This window comes from Thamnophis sirtalis, unplaced genomic scaffold (genome assembly GCF_051295495.1).
Source record: "Thamnophis sirtalis isolate CommonGarterSnake01/CBP01778 unplaced genomic scaffold, rThaSir2_p1.2 scaffold_9, whole genome shotgun sequence".
NCBI lineage: Eukaryota > Metazoa > Chordata > Lepidosauria > Squamata > Natricidae > Thamnophis > Thamnophis sirtalis.
In genome coordinates this window covers 36747990-36767246 of record NW_028261389.1, presented here as the reverse complement: position 1 = coordinate 36767246, position 19257 = coordinate 36747990, and the positions used below count along the sequence as shown (strand labels likewise).

The window sequence follows — 19257 nt, the reverse complement described above, 5'->3', positions numbered from 1 at the left end:
AATATTTATTCTAAACAAAGCATGAATTGAGTTTCAGGAGGGAAAAAACCTGCACTCGTTCATTCCAACTTCACCACTGCTAAAACTACTAACTGCCATTTTCAAAAAATAAACAAATCCTTTCAGCTGACTCCGCAAATCCTAGAAAATGTATGGGTAACCTAGAGCCAAAGCTAACAGGAACTAACACAAACTTAACACAATCCACAAAGAAATAGAAATTCCATATGCATCAAAATTATGAGAGTGCTTTAAGCAATGTCTACAAGAATTAAGCCAATTGCATTTAACTAAGTTTTCTTCCAATTTTACCTGCAAACAGTCATATGAGTTATAGTGCTCAACCAAGAGCAGCTTCTTAAAAAAGGAAATTTGGATAGACTTTTAACGTTCTCTCTTCATAATCATGTCTTTTGCCTCTTAATGAACAGTCATAATCTAGAAGATGTCAACAATCTTCAAAAAGAACACTGAAAACAACACTTTTCTTCAATTAATAAGAATTAAAAGTAGGAGGAGATGTTAACTCATATACTCTTGCTCTGTCAATGTTACCTCTTCCTAGCTTTCAAACAACTTTAAAATCAAGACCTGAAGCTGATTTGCAAGCCCAGAAAATTACTAGTTTTACCTTGATCGACTTCTCTACCCCTTCTACCAGTAGCCCTGGTGGCACAGTGATTAGAATGCAGTATTGCAGGCTAATTCTGTGCAGTGCAGGTATTTGATCCTAACCGACTCAAGGTTGACTTCCATCCTCCCAAGGTTTATATCTTATTTTCCCCATTGATTTTGCTTTTTGGAAGCCGTCTGGGAAGGTTGCAAATGGTGATCATATGACTCTGTGATGCTGCAATCATTATAAATAAATTCCAAATGTCAACCACACAAATTTTATCATATGACTATAGGGATGTTGTGATGGTTGTAAGTGCAAGTATTGATTGTCAGTTTTCCAATGCTATCGTAACTCCAAAAGGTCAGTAAGCCAATGCTTGCAAATAGATGACTACCTGCATTTATTAAAAATAGCTGTTTAATAGCATTTCTTTTTTACTTCTATCACCCAATATTGTTTTAGAAAATATATAACATTACTGAAAGCAAAAACAACTTTTTATATATTTATATGGCAGTTATGAATCTTTAAAAAAATAAACGAAAAGGAAGAAACTTAACAATACTCTAAAATATACCTACAGACAACTATGCAACAACTATAAGGCAAGAAATAAAAGTAAGAGATATGGGGCTTGATCAAACATTACATGGCGACAGTTTACAAAGTCCAGAGCTCAACCAGAATATAAGCTATGTGTCAGTATCACCAAATAGATAACAGATAAGAATTTGAGCTTTAGTGCTATACAGACTTAATCATATAGACAACAATCACTATCAAAAATCTAGTGGTGCTTTCAATATCCATTTAAATTCCAAAGGTCCATAAATTTCTAGACTACCATGTTTATATTGATTCTATGACTTTTCCATATCACTTTTCTTGTCTGACTGTGCTCCTTCCTAATATAGAAATATTTATTCCTGAGTAGAAAAAAAGGAAGCTGTATAATCACAATTCTGGTTAGTTCATGCACAAATAAGTTCATAAATACTAATGTACAACTTTATAGACTAATAAAATACAGCATACAAGCACAAGTATATATACATGTTTACAGAAACAGACTAAAATAGCTGCATCCAGATAAACTGTTCCTGTTCCATTTCTTCATCACACTAGAACAACATGGAAGATATCATAGATACATATTGATACACACTTCATGATGAAGTTGCTTATCAACTATTTTTAATCCAATTGTTTGCTTCACTGCCAGTGAAAATATGGTATGTTTTTCAGTAAAGCACTATTATTCAGACCATTTTAGTACTGACAGCTCCTATGTCAAACCCAGAGAACAAAATAACACAATTACTGCTATGCCATATATTTTATGAGGCAGTCTCTTCAATTCTATATACATTTATAAGAAAATAATGAAATCCAAAAAGTTGACTTCAAGAAGAAAACTGTAAATTCAATTATTTGCAATTAAGTATGATGCAAACAAAATATTGGCCAAAAGTAATTAAACTTTCTATTATAATTATATGTCTACCAGTGGCTGATTTTCTGATTAAGTTCAATTTTACATGCTCTCAAGAAATAGCTGTTTTCACAATACAGTGATCATAAACTAATTTAGCGGGCTGTGTTTGTTAAAATATGCTATTTAAATGTAATTGGGTAGTCTGCTACAGTATTTAGTGTGTCAATAGAAGGCACCCTTTAAGCTATACTGATTCCCCTGGAATTTACTTTTGAATAAACATGTATATGATTGTTGTATAAGTAAACTAATAGGTAATCTTCAGGTTATCACCAGGTGTTTCTTTAAAAAAACACCTTTGATTTACTCTCAAAATACACTGTTTAAAAACACATTGAAGACTATTTAACGTGTGAATTCCCACATTTGAAACAAAAATAATGTTTTCTCTGACAAGAGCAATGGCATTCACATGAAAGTAACATAGCCAAAACCATGCCAATGACTTAGGCAGAGATAAGAAAACAATTATAAACAATTATCTTTTTTGAGTGGCACAGCAAAGTTTAAATCACAAAACTCTTACTAGGGTATTTCAAATCCATTCCTGAACTCTTATTTGTAATTAACAGCTTTAGAGTTACTTTCATATTCACTATTCAAAATGTCAACAAAAAGTATTAATATCAAAGTGCCCTTAACAATTGCCTCAACATACTTGTGTAAATTTTCAACAAAGGATCTCTTAAATCATTCCCTTACATATCTGTACAAAATACAGCTACACATAAGTGTGATCTAAATTCTTACACATACAACACATATCATATAAAAGTTTTCATCCTTAAGTCTTCTTGTAAAGAAGTGTAAAGTCTTTTTTTTTCATACAGTACTTCCCGGATCTATTTAAGGTGATCTCCACACACCCAAAAAGGGTGGGAAAAGAAAAAGAAAACACAGAGCAAAAATGGATTCTTTTCCAACTACAGAAGGCAGGAAATTGGGGGTTTGTTTATTTCAGCTTTCCTCCAGATGTGTTAGCCTATAGGTCTCAATCCCGGCAACAACGAAAGAAAGTGTAGTTCAGCCGAAAGTTCGTTTTCCCAACTGATAAGATCGCGAGGGAGGGGGGATTTTTATTAGATAATATTTAACAGTTCAGAAAGAATTGCTTTTTCACTCTCTGCTGTCGCTCTGAAGAACACGCACTAGGAAAACTTAATAACACAGATCTCACAAACAGATAAGAACAGGGGCTGAGAAATAAAATAAATTTAGAGGGCATGCAAGTCCCCGATAACTTTTATTTCGTGGGTAGTTGATCTTCCCCGCTTCTCTCAGAGTCAGGAAAGATAAGAAAACAAAGAAATCCTTGGTGTTCCCTGAGCTTGGTTGTTTTCTTGCAGACATTTCATTACTCAAACTAGGCAACAAACTAGGTAAGTAGCAGTTAGGTAAGTGAAGTTACCTGGTTTGGGTAATGAAACAAAAAACTCAGAAATGAAGGCAAACGCCAGGTAAGGAAAAAGAGTCGCACTTCCAACCCCGAGTTGGGGTTTCTCGCAAGTAGACCCTTAAGCCACCTCCCATCTCTGTTGGAGCTTTAAGGAACAGGCAGGAGCAAGAAGCGGAGAGGGCTCCGAGGAGGGGAAGCCATTTCCTCCCATTATGTCCCTCTTGCACAGCTGGCACGGGGCATTTTTAAAATCTGCACTTTGACCCGCCACATCTGTGGCGGTGGCGGTGGCCAGAAAAGTTCCCAGCGCTTTTAACTTCGCGCCCCGCTCGTCGCGCCGAGCACTTACCCGCTGAACTCATGGTGCCTCACTTCCATGCGCTTTGCCTCGCACCGCTCCTTGTCCCCCTTTAATGCATAACAACCCCTCTCACAGTGGCTGCATAGCAGGGTAAAGTCCGCCGAAAACCGCAGCCCGTCGCTCCGGTTCCTGTATAACATTCCCGCAGCGAAGAGAGGAAGACTGACGGACCGAACGAGTTCTGACGGTCTTTGCCGTCTAAAAGCGAAGTTCCCTGATTTACCCCGCGCGAGTTGCAACACAGAGCCCCCTGCAGGTAAGATGCCGTCAGTGCAGGCGCCCTCCTCCTCCGCTAGACCTCCTAGGCCCGTTCAATCTGCGCAGCAACGCCACAGATTCTTCTCCTCCCCTTCTCCCCGCAGTGGCTATTGGGTAGCCATAATTGTTGGGCCGCCGCGGTGGGGCTTTGTCGGGGGGGTGGGGGGATTATTACGGCGAGCTCGGCGGACTCGCTTTCCCATGGTGCCTGAGGAGAGGGGAACGGATGGCGGAGAAGGATGACACCGGAGTTTGACGACGAAGTGGTGTTTGAGGTGCGTAGCGTAGCCGAAGGGGCCGGTGGAGAGGTTTTGGGTGCCTGTTGGTAGAGATGGAGAGGCTACTTTTTTTCCCCCCTGACGGTGCCGTTGGCGAAACGAGGTGGCGTCGTAGAACGGGCGCGTGGCTAGGGCAGGTGGAGCTCTTTGCAGGGCCCTCGGAGGCGGAGGAGGAAGATTTCCCAGGGCGGTTGTATCCAGCCATGTCTCTGATGGTGAAACCTCGTCTCCGAAGGGAAGGAATAGTGGTATTAATTGAGTTGGAGAAGTTTGGTGTGAACCAAAGTGTGACTAGCAGATTATTCATGTCTAGTTCGAAGTAAGTCTCACTGAGTACAGTGCGAACGTACCATCGCAACCTAAGAACAATTGGAGGAAAGGTTTCACACCAGATCTCCCAGAAATAAAGCGTATTTGCAGCGAGGTAATACTACTTGCTTTCAGCAAAACAGTATCCTCTGGAAGCATAAGTGCTAAGCATTTTATTATGACACATTTTAGTGAACTGGTCTTTCTTCATGATATATGAATTACCACGTGATATCCCCTTTGTTTATTTGTATAAAACTTTGTGTATTGGTTACTATCTGGGACTCAAGATGGTTTGTAATCTGGAACCAAAATGACACAACAAACATGCAAAAACTAACTATATTAATTGGTTTGCTAGAAAACATTAGGGGAATCTTTAGCCTGATCTATTCAAATCCAATCAATGGGATAGAAGTGATAGAATTGATAAAAATAGATGATTATTTCAATTAAGTTAGTTTATAAATTCTATTCTCTGTATATAAAAGCTCCCTATGAGCTATTGATTTTGAAAACTTAGTAATAAGACCAAAAGTTTTTCTACTATTCTCTCCCACATTCCCTCTATAATATAGCTCACTAGAAGAATATACCGGTAACTGAATTCTGCTTTGGAAATACTATCAATTTTAAATTGTATGTGAACAAAATAATAAAAAAATTAAATATCACCACTGCATTAGTATTAATGCAACAGGTACTATGTGATTAATATATACTAATGCTGCAGAAGCCTAGATTGACTCTTAGTGAGATAATCTCTTTCTCAACGTTACATAAAATACATAATGCAAAGAAAGGAGGGGGGAACATTACAGTATAGTGATCAGCTGCAATAAAAATAAGGTAGTATAACAGAGTGGCTGCTGGCTGGGCTACAGTTGGATGAAGCACAAGTCTGCAGCTTGTTAAAATGGCTGCTAAGTAGTTTATGATAATGAATGTAGCTTAAGGCATGAGTAATTCATTACATTATTATATATTTATTATTTTGATAGTGGTATTTCTACAGTATTGATTAGAGACTGTTAACACTAATGTTTAGCTAACTTAAACCTTTTAAGGAGAAAAAAATATATGTCAGCATTAACTATTGAAATATGGATGTAAGAGCACATTTAAATTTTGCATCCAAAACTAAATATAGTGTTAATAAACAATTGCAAATCACATCAAATTATTTTTGTACAACAAGGCTTCTGTCTTAAATTCAATACTTAATACCAAGGTATCTACTGTACTGTATTGTTACTTAGCATTCTGCTTTGCTCTTCTCATATTCATGAAAAAAGTAGCATTGGAAACTTCTAATATCAGTTTGAATGGTTTATAGATTTAAGAAGCTATCATTATGATTTTATAGTACTATTCAGATATTAAACTGTTAGTAATTGAAAACTATTGGGTTTTTTAAAAGTGCATGTGTATTTGTACAGCCCAAATGTCCAGAGGGTCTACTATGGGAACTTACATAGGTCTGCAGATCCAATTACAATTGCTTAGTTTCATTCTGGAAAAAACTTACCTGATAAGAATATCTCCCTCAGAAGATATGGTCTCAGCATCCAAAACAGAATATAAAAGTGACTATAGTTAACTAAAAAATGGAGAAGGGATTTATTGAGGATGAGAGCAAAAATGTGCAAACTTGAAATGGTCCCTACTGACATGTAGACTAAAAAGCAAAATACATTTGATGGTTTTTCAAACCATTCTGTGTTATAGGATATTTTTCCGACATGCACATTTTTTCTTTTTGAAGAATACCATTGCTAGGATTGTTGCTTATAACATTGCTAATGCTAGGTTTTCAATGTATATATACTCAAGATTCCGAGGTTATACATTTTATGCTGTGATGTAATTTATTGGGTATTTTCTTGATGTATTTATCCCAATTATTATAATATTTTAACTGGGTTTTTATGCTTCTGATTAGTGTTAACACAGAAAATTAAGTGTAAAATTAGCAAATTAGATTTATGCAAACTATCTGTCAAGCTTCACAGCAGCTGATAGTAAATCATAATTCTCCAAACTTTATTCAGCATTCAGCTTCACTGTGGAAGACACTCAGATACAATTTGGCCAGGTTAGAATATTCTAATCCTTTCCTCCTGTCCTTCTGAGTAAATGAATATTCTGGCAGGTCTCTTAAAGGATTTGAGAGGCAACTGAGAGAAGTTTGTATAATGGTTCTTTCTAGTCTAGTAACCAGTTGCTCTTTGTGAGTTTCAATCCTAATATTTTTCCTATTTTCTTTTTCCTTCCCTCTATGAGTCTAGATATATCACATGTTTCTCACCTCCCTATTTCTGGTAATGGGTAGCTGGAGGATACTGTGCCACCTCTTCCATTTTCATTTTTCTTTTGGCTGGAGCTGAAAAAAAATAATTCCCCCCCCCTCAATCCCTCCATTTTATGATATGGAAGGGGATGTTTCTATATTTTAATTCCTCAGAATTAAAAACTTCTGGCAGGTAGAAAGACCTTGATTGCCAGTCAGATAATTTGGACTTATAAAGATGTTACAAATGGAACTATTAAAGGAAATGTGATATTTGAATGTAATAATATCTCAAGTATATTCAGTTTCTGGATAATTTTCACAGTAGATCAAGTATTCAAATCCATCCATCCTGTGTTGACAGTCAAAATGCCTTCTACACTGAATTATTTTCCCCTGCCCATTTGAACGGAAAATTATGTTCCAGGACCAGGAGAACAGTGAAGAACTGGATATATTTCAATTTGTGCTGTTAGAGAAAGAGGTGCAATAAACTGGACATTCAGCTTCGTATCCAGTTGGATAGAAAACTGAAATCCAGTACAAAGACATGATCCCCAACAATAGTCACAGAGGGTCTTTCTGATATGAAGTCAGAGTCCTTGGCATGATTGGTTGCTCTTTAAGGAGGCACAGAGAAACCTGATAATTCTTAGACAAAACAAATTCTCTGAAAGAAGAGAAGGCTTGGAACTGTTTATCAAAAAATGCAGGTGGCAATCATTGTTGGCCTGAAATGACTTCATCCAAGTGGAGAATGAACTGAGTTATTATATAACAAACTCATCCATAGAGAAAGGATCATGCCCATTGTCTTGCTGCTAGATTAGAATGAAGCAGTTATTATTCTGATGTAAATTTATTTATAAATTATTCTGATGTAAATGTAAATTATTCTGAATTTACATTTGTCCTCCTTCTATGTTTGACAATGGGTGATGGGTAGAGGACAACTACATCCAGCTTTACATCCAGTTGTAGAAATACAGCTTTACAATCTTCCATAAAGATTGAATTGGGCAAACTGTGATTTTGGAAAATTTGCTCAATAACCAACAATGCTCTATGCTTTCAGAAGCATAGAGAAAGCAGAACAGACCATCTACCAACTAAATAGCATTGTGAAGGTCAGAGGTAATGTCCAAGAAAAACATCCCAAGGGGAGAGTATAAAGCAATCCAGATAGCTTGCTAGTGAGAAATGGGCATGAAAAAAACATGACAAGAAACAGATACAGGCCTTGACATCTCTAATGCAAGACTGCCAAAAGTCCCCCCCCTCCCAAAATGTGTCATTTTGATCTATCCCCAAGGCTGCACTCACAGATCTGATGGGCAAGCAAGGTCTAGGCTTTCTCCTCTGTGTAGTTGGCAGGCAAAGTTGAAAGTTATACTTGCAGACAAGTGGTAAATGATGGAAATATGAGCTCCAGAAGACTTAGTTTTGCATTCTGGATGATCAAAAGTTATTTTGTTGTGGCATAAATGAATATGTGGATTCTGAAGCCCATGGCTGCTCCAGCAACAGGATTGCAATATATGGGACCTTCAGTTGTGATACAGTTTGTCCACATGCTGTGTAGTTGGTTCATCTAAGTGGCTCTCATACTGGAGCAATATATTGCCAACATCATAAATATTTATTTATATTTGACTTTATATGGCTATCTCTCTTGATAACTAACTTGCGGTCTGCAGCTTAGTTAATTTTTTGATCTCTGGTGATGCTAGTGGAAGGAAATAATAAATACCTGAAAAGCTAGTTCCTATCTCAGTCTTTATCACCCCCATTTATGACTCCAGTCAGGACAATCACGTAATTGAAATGCTTACGTCTTTAGAAAAGAACATGGTTTGTGACAATATTTATTATTCTTTGTGTATGTTTTCAACATCTGTATGATTTATTCATTTATTGAGGATAATTTTAAATACCAAGATAATTTCTTGGAGCACAGTTATTAAGCAGTTTTGGAGATAAGTGTGTTTTTTGTTCTTGAAATCTTGTATTTAATTATTTTGTTGACTCTGAAAATGAGATTTTGAATGTTTCTTCAGGTGACTCTTATGAGAAAGGCTCTTATATAAAAACAACAGAACTTGTAACATAGGTAGAAAAAGGTTGATATTTAGAACTGCCTAGATCATATATATTATTTTATTATTTATTTTATTTCAAAATGACCGGCTTAATTCAATATAATAGCTGTTTTGCACCTGTCTTTCACAGTACTCTTTTCAAATTTGGATACTGTCCCCTTTGTAAACCAATTATTAGTCTACTTAGACAGATTACCTATCTAGAATCTCTAATCTGTGCTCTCCAAGCAGAAATTAGGTGCCCAATTTGGCCATTCCATTCTATGGAGATGCCACGCTATCAGCCCCCTCTACCGCAAAGATCCTGCAGGAGAAGAGCAGTCTGGACAACCGTGGGATCTGGCAGGGTGAGAGCTGTGAACCATAAACACAAAGCTTTTGCTGTGACCCAGCATAGCAAATATAGTGCCCTTGCTGCCCTTAATGGGGACACTAAAGAGAGAGGTCAAGGTAGTTGTGATAATGATGACTCAAATAAGCAGGGGATCATGGTCCAAAATGAAGAACTTTCTTTGGAAAGGCGAAATGGGGACCCAGGTATCACACATCAGTCACACAAGAAGATCAAGGTATGCAAAAAGAGAAGTCACCTGGTTGGTGATTCAATCGTAAGGGATGTAATTTTAGGAAAGATTTTAAAATAGGTCAGGTGTCTGCCAGGTGCTACTGCCAGCAAAGACAAGAGGCGTATTCTTAAGATAGTCAAGAATGCAAGTAAGGACTGTGATGTTGATGCTATTATACATCTTGGCACAAATAATCTGTCCAAAAAAGATGTACTTTCTGTGAAGAATGATTTCCAGAGCTTGGGGTATGAAGTTAGTAGTGTAGATTGTAGGCTTATCTTTCAGAGGTTTTACCAGTATATAAGGAACAAAAAGGGAAGGGCCAGCATGTAGCAGAGTTTAATGTGTGACTAAAGGAGTGGTGTAAAAGGGAAGGCTTTGGTTTTATTAGTCATGATGCCTGCAGCTAGTCCAATGAAAAACTGTACGAAAGAGATGGCTTGCACCCATCCAAGAAAGGGACTGAGTTACTTCGCATTAAATTCACAGATTTTCTGGATAAACATTTAAACTGAACAGTGGGGACAAAGAATTAATTGATACAGAATATTTCTGTCCCCAGCAATCTAAAATTCATAGGGTTATCGGTACATGTAACATAGATGTTTGTGTGGGTAAGATTATCAGTCCTGCTGTCAAGCAAAACCAAGCATTTAATAGTGAGTGCCATACCATGTGCACGAATCATACAAGTGGCAAGAAAATAGGGGCAGTCAGGCATAACACAGGTTATGTAGACAGTAAACACAGGGTCAATCAAAATGGACTCAAATGTCTCTACACCAATGCACAGAGTATGAGGAATAAATAAGGTGAATTAGAAATTCAAGTAAACGAGGGCAGATATGATATTGTTTCCATTATAGAAACTTGGTGGGATGAAACCCACAATTGGAACATACAGCTAGAAGGATTTAAATTATTTAAAAGAAATAGACCAAATAAAAGAGGAGGTGGAGTTGCACTATATATAAAAAATAATTACATCTCTACAGAAATAGAGCACAACAACGATGAGAACTATCTTGAATGCATTTGGGTCAATATTAAAGGTTGGGGGGGAGAATGACATTGCCATAGGTCTATACTACAGGCCACCCAACCAAGCAGAAGAAGTAGATGAACTTTTTGCTAGTCAGCTAACGGGTATGTAGGAAGCACACCACAATAGTAATGAGAAATTTTAACTACTCTGACATCAAATGGGAAACAAACTCTGCACCAAGTGGAAGATTCAATAGGTTCCTAACGAACCTAGCAGACAACTTTGTTTCCCAAAAAGTAGAGAAGGAAGCAAGGGGATCAGCCATATTGGACTTAATTCTCACTAACAGAGAGGAAATGATAGAAGGTGTTGAAGCAGTAGGAACCCTGGGAGCAAGTGACCATGCAATATTGGAATTCAACATTATGCAAACACAAGTAGTAGAACAAAGTCAAACTAGAGTCTTGGACTTTAACAGAGCTAATTTCAATAAACTTAGAGCTTGGGAAGAATTCCATGGATGAGAATCCTGAAGGGGAAAACAACTCAAGAAGCTTGGGAAATTTTGAAAAATGAGATTACAAAAGCCCAGTCTAGCACAATACCAATGAAGAAGAAAAATAACAGCTCCCCCCAAAAACCAGCAGGGCTGCATAAAGAACTCTCAGTCAAATTGAAAGACAAAAAAGATAAGTATAAAAAGTGGAAAGAGAGGGACATAACTAAGACAGAATATCAGCATAGCCTGAGCCTGTAAAGATGAAGTAAGGAAAGCTAAGGCTTACAATGAAGAAAGGCTTGCCACAAAAATAAAAAATAACAAAAATGCTTCTTCCAACATGTTAAAAACAAGAAAAAGGTTAAGGAAACAATTGGTCCATTGCTGGGAGAAAGTGGTAAGAAGGTGACAAGCAACAGGGAGAAAGCAGAACTATTTAACTCATTTTTTGCATCTGTCTTTACACAAAAGAATAAAACAGTCCAACTTATTAAAAACAGCACCACAAAAATCAGATTAGGGACACAAATTGAAATAGGGAATAGAGCACCTGTCTACCCTAGATGAGTTCAAATCACCAGGATCGGACGGATTACACCCTAGGGTTCTGAAGGAACTGGCAGACGAGATCTCAGAACCACTGAACTATATCTTTCAGAGACCCTGGAGCACCGGGGGACTGCCAGAGGACTGGAAAAGAGCTGATGTGGTTCTCATCTTCAAAAAAGGGGAAAAAAAATAGATCCAGGAAACTATAAACCTATCAGCCTGACTTCAATACCAGGAAAGATTCTGGAAAAGATAATCAAGCAAGGAATTAGCAAACACCTAGAAATAAACAAAGTAATAGCCAAAAGCCAACATGGGTTTGTTAAAAACAGATCATGCCGGACTAATTTTATTGCATTCTTTGACAAAGTGACAAAATTAGTGGACCAGAGGAATGCCGTCGATATAGTTTACTTGGATTTCAGTAAGCATTTGATAAGGTAGACCATAATCTACTACTAGATGAAGTAGAAGTGTGTGGATGGATGGATTCATAACTGGCTGACCAACTGCATTCAACGTGTAGTCCTCAATGGAACTGCATCTACATGGAGGTAAGTATGCAGTGGAGTACCCCAAGGCTCTGTTTTAGGCCCAGTACTCTTCAACATCTTCATCAATGATTTGGATGAGGGAATAAATTGGGAACTCATCAAATTTGCAGATGACACCAAGCTGGCAGGAATAGCCAACACTCCAGAAGATAGGCTTAAGATACAGAAGGATCTTGACAAACTTGAACATTGGGCACTATCTAATAAAATGAAATTCAATGGTGAAAAGCGTAAGGTTCTACATTTAGGCAAGAAAAACAAAATGCACAGGTACAGTATAGCTGGTATCTTGCTCAATAGTAGTAACTGTGAGAGGGATCTTGGAGTCCTAGTGGAAAACCATTTAGATATGAGCCAGCTGTGTGCAGCAGCTGCCGAAAAAGTCAACACAGTTCTAGGCTGCATAAACAGAGGGATAGAATCAAGATCACATGAAGTGTTAATACCACTTTATAATGCCTTGGTAAGGCCACACTTGGAATACTGCATTCAGTTTTGGTCACCACGATGTAGAAAATATGTGGAGACTAGAAAGAGTGCAGAGAAGAGCAACAAAGATGATTAGGGGACTGGAGACTAAAACATACGAAGAACAATTGCAGGAACTGGTTCAATGAAAACAAGGACTAGGGCAGACATGATAGCAGTGTTCCAATATCTCAGGGGTTGCCACAAAGAAGAAGGAGTCAAACTATTCTTCAAGGCACTTGAGGGTAGAACAAGAAGCAATGGGTGGAAACTAATCAAGGAGAGAAGCAACTTAGAACTGAGGAGAAATTTCCTGACAGAACAATTAATCAGTGGAACAGCTTGCCTCCAGAAGTTGTGAATGCCCCAACACTGGAAGCCTTTATGAAGATGTTGGATAGCCATTTGTCTGAAACGATATAGGGTTTCCTGCCTAGGCAGGGGGTTGGACTAGAAGACCTCCAAGGTCCCTTCCAACTCTGCTATTATATTATTGTTTGTTTGTATGTATGTATTTATGTATGTATGTATGTTTGTTTGTTTCCGGCAATGTGTGAAAAGCTGACATTGTATAGAATGCCTAGGAGATCTGTAGAATGTGTGACATTTTAGACAAAATATGAGTATCTGTGTTATTTTAATATACTATGTACTTTTCCTAAGCATTGTAGATAATACCTAGGCATTATGCAGAATGGCAAGATCTATTTAGGCAAAGTAAAGAAAAGATAGTCGTGAAAAGAGTCAGAGTTTCTAACCCTTTCTTGAAAAGACATATATGAAAATGAAAGAAGAAATGCAAAATAAAAGACTTTCTTACCAAAAAAAAGGGATTGAGCTACTTGTTGCAACAAGGAAGACTAGAATGACATTTTAGTGGGAGTATCTTACACTTTGCTGGTTTGCCTTTTGGCATTGCATAGAATGCCTAGGAAATGTGAAATATTCAGCATTTTATACTCTGATACTTTCCCATTTTTTGGCATTTTACAGCTTTCCTAGGCGTTCTATAAAATGCTTAATTTCACACATTGATGGTAACAGATAAATGTCCAGTGCCGCTTCTCCCATACTTATCTGAAATGAGATTTGAGTCTTTTGCTAGCTGATAAGTAAACCAAGATGATTATGCTCCAAGACCGTATGACTAAGACTTTTAAATAGAATTGCTTGGCAAGATCTGCAAAAGATTTTATTGACGTGCATCATTTCTTTTAAGCATCAGCTTTCTAAAAGCCTTTCATATCTTATCAGCTGATGCTGGGTTCCTCCTATTGCACAGGAACAGAAGAAACATCTTAGTGAGCTGCTTCTGGCTGCTTCTGCTTCGATGCCACAAAAATGTACTTGGATGAAAGTATTGGTGCAGTTCCTCTGATTTATACGTCAGATTTTCTGCTCCAGTCATCCTGGAAAGACAAGTAGAAAGAAATTGGGAGGTGGAAGAAATTCTCTCGGATGCCCTGGAAGTGTATTTAAGAGAAAGGTGGAATCATATTTTCCAGGAGACAAGATTCATTTTGCCTGTAAGTCTTGTGGACATGTGTTTTAGCATAAACTTTCAGCTGCATTTATTTTAGCAATTAAAATATGTCTCACAAGACAGGTGAAGGTAATTCTTGAAGAATGTTCTTTAACTTCTAACTTTTGATCCATCTTTACTGTGGCTTTAAACAAGGATGTAATGGTCTTTTAATATGTAGCAGTTTGTAAATTTATGTAATTAAGCATTAATAAAAAGGTTAGGTATGCAGGAGATAAATTAGGGTGGAGTAGGGAGGACCTAATGGAGAAAGTCTTAGTCATTTCCTTTACCTTGCATCAGCAGAAATGTTCTTGGTATGCCTTAAATATAGGCAGTTATGATAATACATTTGATGACTGTTCGTGTTTATATCTTAGTTTCAAATTAATTCTTTTTTAAAAATAAGTTTATCTTTTTTATGGAATGCATTCAGTATGTTAAATAAAGGGATGGTAATGTGAGAAAAGCAATAGTAAACTTTATGATTTTCTTTAAATGCCTTTTTTATAATCTTTTGTATGCTTATTCTTTCTTACCTGCTAACTTTTATTTTGGCATTGTAGTTCAGTGATTATTTCAGTTTATTTAGGAAATATTTAGTCTTTATTCATGATATTATAATATAGTATAAAAAACCTAAAACAAAAAAACAATTGGCTACAGCATCTTACTATAAAAATATTTTTATAGCTTTTTATCTTGTATATTTAATGAGTATTCTATTGCTAGACTAATTCAGTGAAGTATAATATGGAATGCTAACAGGGCTTTGGCAATTATCCATTATCCTGTTGTCATGATGAAATATATGAAAGGCAGTAACTAGTATGAAGATTAAGTATATGTTGTATGGTGTATGTACTTTTAATATCAACTAAATAGTAGCTAGAAACTGCTAGTAGCTAGAAAAATAGACCATGGGAATGAACTCGGGGAAAGGAGGGAAAAGATGCTGCCTAGGAAACAGGCGAGAGAGCATGAATGGCTTTAATGGTTAGAGGAAAAAAATTAGGAAGGACTTGCCCTAATGGATCAAGCAGTTAAATGTGGCAGTGAGAAATTTTTTTACTTTCAAACTTACAAGATTCTATTAATGTAGCTTTACAATAAAGTAGATTTAACTCACTTAGTTTGGTTTACCCGAACAGGCTGACAAAGTCATAAATGTCTTGCCTAATTTTTCCCCGCCTCTCTTTTGTACTTAAGAAAGCCTTTCCAAAGTTCTATGCACTTCTCAATCTCATCGGAGGAACTCCTCCTCCCAAGAATAGGTCTACAGGTAAGTCCTCAACTTATGACCCTTCAAAAGTTGTAACTGGTCCACTACAGCATTCCCACAGTCACATCATCAAAATTCAAGCACTTTGCAACCATAATATATTTGCAACAGTTGCAGCCTCCCAGGGTCACGTGACTACCATTTGAGACCTTTCCAGAGGCTTCTAACAAACAAAGTCAGGGTAAACTGAATTCACTTAATATCCATGTGGGTTGCCTAATGACTTTGGGGGGGAGGGAGTCATAAAATTGGGTGCAACTCAACAGCTACATTGCTTAGTGATGGATGCTCTGGTCCTAATTGTCATAAGTTGCAGACTACCTGTAGTTCCAATAGAGAACAGTTTTTCTTATACTTAAGTTGGAATCCCTTCATGTTTCTGCAGTGCTGCTGTTGTATAGCAAAACATGCAGTTGACTTTTAAAGTAGCCTCCTCAGTGTCATTTCTTGAGATTTTTGTTTCTGAGATGCATTGTTTTCATCTAATGTTTTGAAGTAGTTCAGTAAACTATAATCATTATTTCCAGTTCTTCTTTATAAACAAGCTACTTCTTTCTTTCTTTTTTTAATTTCTTTTTAGAATTCACCCCTTTATCAGTACTTACAGGATCTGGGACATACTGATTTTGAAATATGCTCACCATTGTTGCAGAAGTCAGAAGAATGCGCATCCAAAGAGGGACCAAAAGATATGGATGTAAGTTTTATTCAGGAGGTAGGTAGGTGGTGTTATACACGATATAATCTGTGAAAATTTTGATAACAGGTATCTATTTAAAAATGCATTGTCTTTACAGGACTTGTTCCATGTTTGCATGTAAATGCTGTTGGCGACATTGTGTATTTGTTGGCTAATGCCTTTGTTTTTAGATCTATTATGCCAGTTGTTTAGAATTTTAGGTTTTAAGGAGCTACTAAAGTCAGCTAATAGACATTATATCTTTGCCTGCTGCATTTTGGGGTAGTTGTGATAATTGGGAAGACCCTTGTTACTTTTTATTGCCTTATCCATGTTATTAGACCTTAATATTGTGTTACAATGTTTTCAGTTGTTCCAAAAGAGCTCAGTCTCATCTAGGAGATAGATATGGATATAAGTTTATTTATAGGCCGCCCTTTTCCCTGAGGGGACTCAGGGCGGCTAACAACTTATAGGGAGGGGATACAAACAGTAACATATAACATAAGACATAATTAAAAAATAAACAACATTCATTCAACATTCGGGTGGGGGCAGATCAAGTCTTTACCCCCAGGCCTGGCGGGATAGCCAGCTCTTGAGGGCTGCGCGGAAGGTCTGAAGGGTGGTGAGGGTACGAATCTCCACGGGGAGATCGTTCCAGAGGGTCGGAGCTGCCACTGAAAAGGCTCTCCTCCGCGTAGTGGCCAGCCGGCACTGGCTGGCAGATGGCACTCGGAGGAGGCCTAATCTATGAGATCTAATCGGTCTCGAGGAGGTAATCGGCAGGAGGCGGTCTCTCAAGTACCCAGATCCACTACCATGAAGGGCTTTATAGGTGGTAAGAAGCACCTTGAAGCGCACACGGAGATCAACAGGTAGCCAGCGCAGCTCGCGGAGGATAGGTGTTATGTAGGTGAACCGAGGTGCACCCACAATCACTCGCGCGGCCGCATTCTGGACCAGCTGAAGTCGCCGGGTGCTCTTCAAGGGCAGCCCCATGTAGAGCACGTTGCAGTATTCCAGCGTAGAGGTCACGAGGGCGCGAGTGACTGTTGTGAGGGCCTCCCGATTCAGGTAGGGTCGCAACTGGCGCACCAGGCGAACCTGGGCGAATGCCCCCCTGGTCACAGCCGACAGGTGGTGATCAAAGGTCAGCTGTGGGTCCAGGAGGACTCCCAAGTTGCGAACCCTGTCTGAGGGGTGTAGAATTTGACCCCCCAGCCTGAGTGGTGGAACGCTAACCAAATTATTGGGAGGGAAACACAACAGCCACTCGGTCTTTTCCGGGTTGAGTACAAGCTTGTTAACCCGCATCCAGTCTCTAACGGCCTCAAGACCCCGGTTCATCACGTCCACCGCTTCATTGAGTTGGCACGGGGCGGACAGATACAGCTGCGTATCGTCCGCATATTGATGGTATCTTATCCCGTGCCTCCGAATGATCTCGCCCAGCGGTTTCATGTAGATGTTAAATAGTATGGGGTTAAGAAATGTTTTATTCTTTGACAGAAGCCAAAACAGAAGAGATCAGTGATTTGAACCCCAAAGGATGCATTTTGTGGATGAAAGAGAAATATGGACTATTATAAAATAAAAGCAGTTCTACCAGTTTTCATAATTTTTTGTTCTAATTTGACTATTACCAAAGTGCTATTTTCATTGTCTTAAGGCCCATAGTCCAAAAATAAAGGAAAGAAAAGGATGTATGGATATGTGGAAAATAAGAAATTTCAGGTATCAAAGTCTTAATGAAATGACCATGATTAATAAGATTGGAATCATTAATTAGATTGGAATGCATTTGTGTAGAATGAGGAAAAGGAAATGATGTTTCTGGAAAAGAAAAAACGTAGAAACTCCAACTGAAGGTTCTAAAGAACTCTAAATTATTAGGCTCATTTATGTGATTGCTTTTTTGAGAATGATTGATCAGTGGTAATCTCCAATATATTGATATTGGAATTCATGGATCCTAAGCTTTGTTTGCAATTTATTCTCTGGTTGGCGATACAATACAATGCAAGCAGAACTGGAGTCTACATGGGTTTGCCACATAGGTAAGGTATCTTCATGGTACAAAATTACCCACAAAATTACTGGTTCTTAATTTCAGGTTTTTTTTTTTCCTGGGTTCTAGCATTACAGTTCCAAAACAGAAGTTCCCATGGATAATACAACCCCTGCAGGTTGCTGTTTTTGTTTTAAGCAAAATAGCAACTATACTTATCTTGTGAGACTATAGATCAGAAATCTGGAATCTAATTCCCTGTTATTTTCCTGTAGTTAAAAATAAGCTTATTGTTTACATCAAGTTCAGTCTGAAGGCTTTCAATTTAAAATAAATATTTGGAGTAAAACAAGGTTTGTTCATTTTAGCAGAGATAAGATGAGATGATGAAAACTCTGATGGATTGTGCAAAAAGAAGAGAATTCAGTTTAGTTGTTAAGATACCAAGTAGAAACAGAGATCTTATCCCACTTTAGGCCTGAACTCCAGCTGGGTGACTCTGTGCCAGCCCCACCATCTCAACCAAACTCATCTCAGAAGGTGGTGGTTGTGAGGAAAATAGGAGGTGGAAGGAGTATTGGGTTATGTTCCTTGAGTTATTTATAAAAATAATAAAGGCAAGATTTTTAAAAAATCTAAATCTAAAAAATACAGAAATAATTTAAAAAAAGAGTTGCAACTGGCCATATCTTAAAAAGAAGGATTTTGCATAATTTCTAAATTCTTCTGTGAGGAACATAATATATTGTCTAAAAATACTATATTATACCACTTTTGTTTCTCCTTAATACAGGTATAGTTAAAATGATGCCTTTTTTCTGTATTGCTGAAAAATGAAACTGCGGTTTCCTTTCAAGATAGACAATTGCAAACAAATGTGAAGGCCCTCATTTGTTTTTAATATACCAGAAAAACAAACAAATATATTTTCTATTGAAATTCTGGAATAAACCAATCTTTCTGGAAATCCTGTGCCTGTATATCTTGATGATGGCACCTACTACTGTACTACCACCATGCATCACTTCAGCTGCCTC

At 37.7% G+C, this 19257-nt stretch overlaps 2 protein-coding genes across 6 annotated transcripts in view; one reads left to right on the top strand and one right to left on the bottom strand.

Moving 5' to 3' along the window:
* The window catches only part of FGD6 (FYVE, RhoGEF and PH domain containing 6), a 61109-nt gene extending 57001 nt beyond the window's left edge, over window positions 1-4108 (bottom strand). For both annotated transcript variants that reach the window (XM_014060478.2, XM_087723341.1), the window contains exon 1: window positions 3860-4108. In XM_014060478.2, the coding sequence (XP_013915953.2) occupies window positions 3860-3872 (13 nt within the window). In that variant the 5' untranslated portion in view covers window positions 3873-4108. The remainder of the gene's footprint in view (window positions 1-3859) is intronic.
* Window positions 4109-4251: 143 nt separating this feature from the next.
* Window positions 4252-19257, top strand: part of VEZT (vezatin, adherens junctions transmembrane protein) — a 31977-nt gene continuing 16971 nt past the window's right edge. Inside the window, exons 1-2 of one of the 4 annotated variants that reach the window (XM_014060480.2) lie at window positions 4252-4404; window positions 16111-16245. In XM_014060480.2, coding sequence (XP_013915955.2) covers window positions 4369-4404; window positions 16111-16245 — 171 coding nt within the window. In that variant the 5' untranslated portion in view covers window positions 4252-4368. Of the gene's footprint in view, window positions 4405-14111; window positions 14253-16110; window positions 16246-19257 lie in introns of those variants that run through there. The other 3 variants (XM_014060479.2, XM_014060481.2, XM_014060482.2) reach the window with 3 other exon arrangements.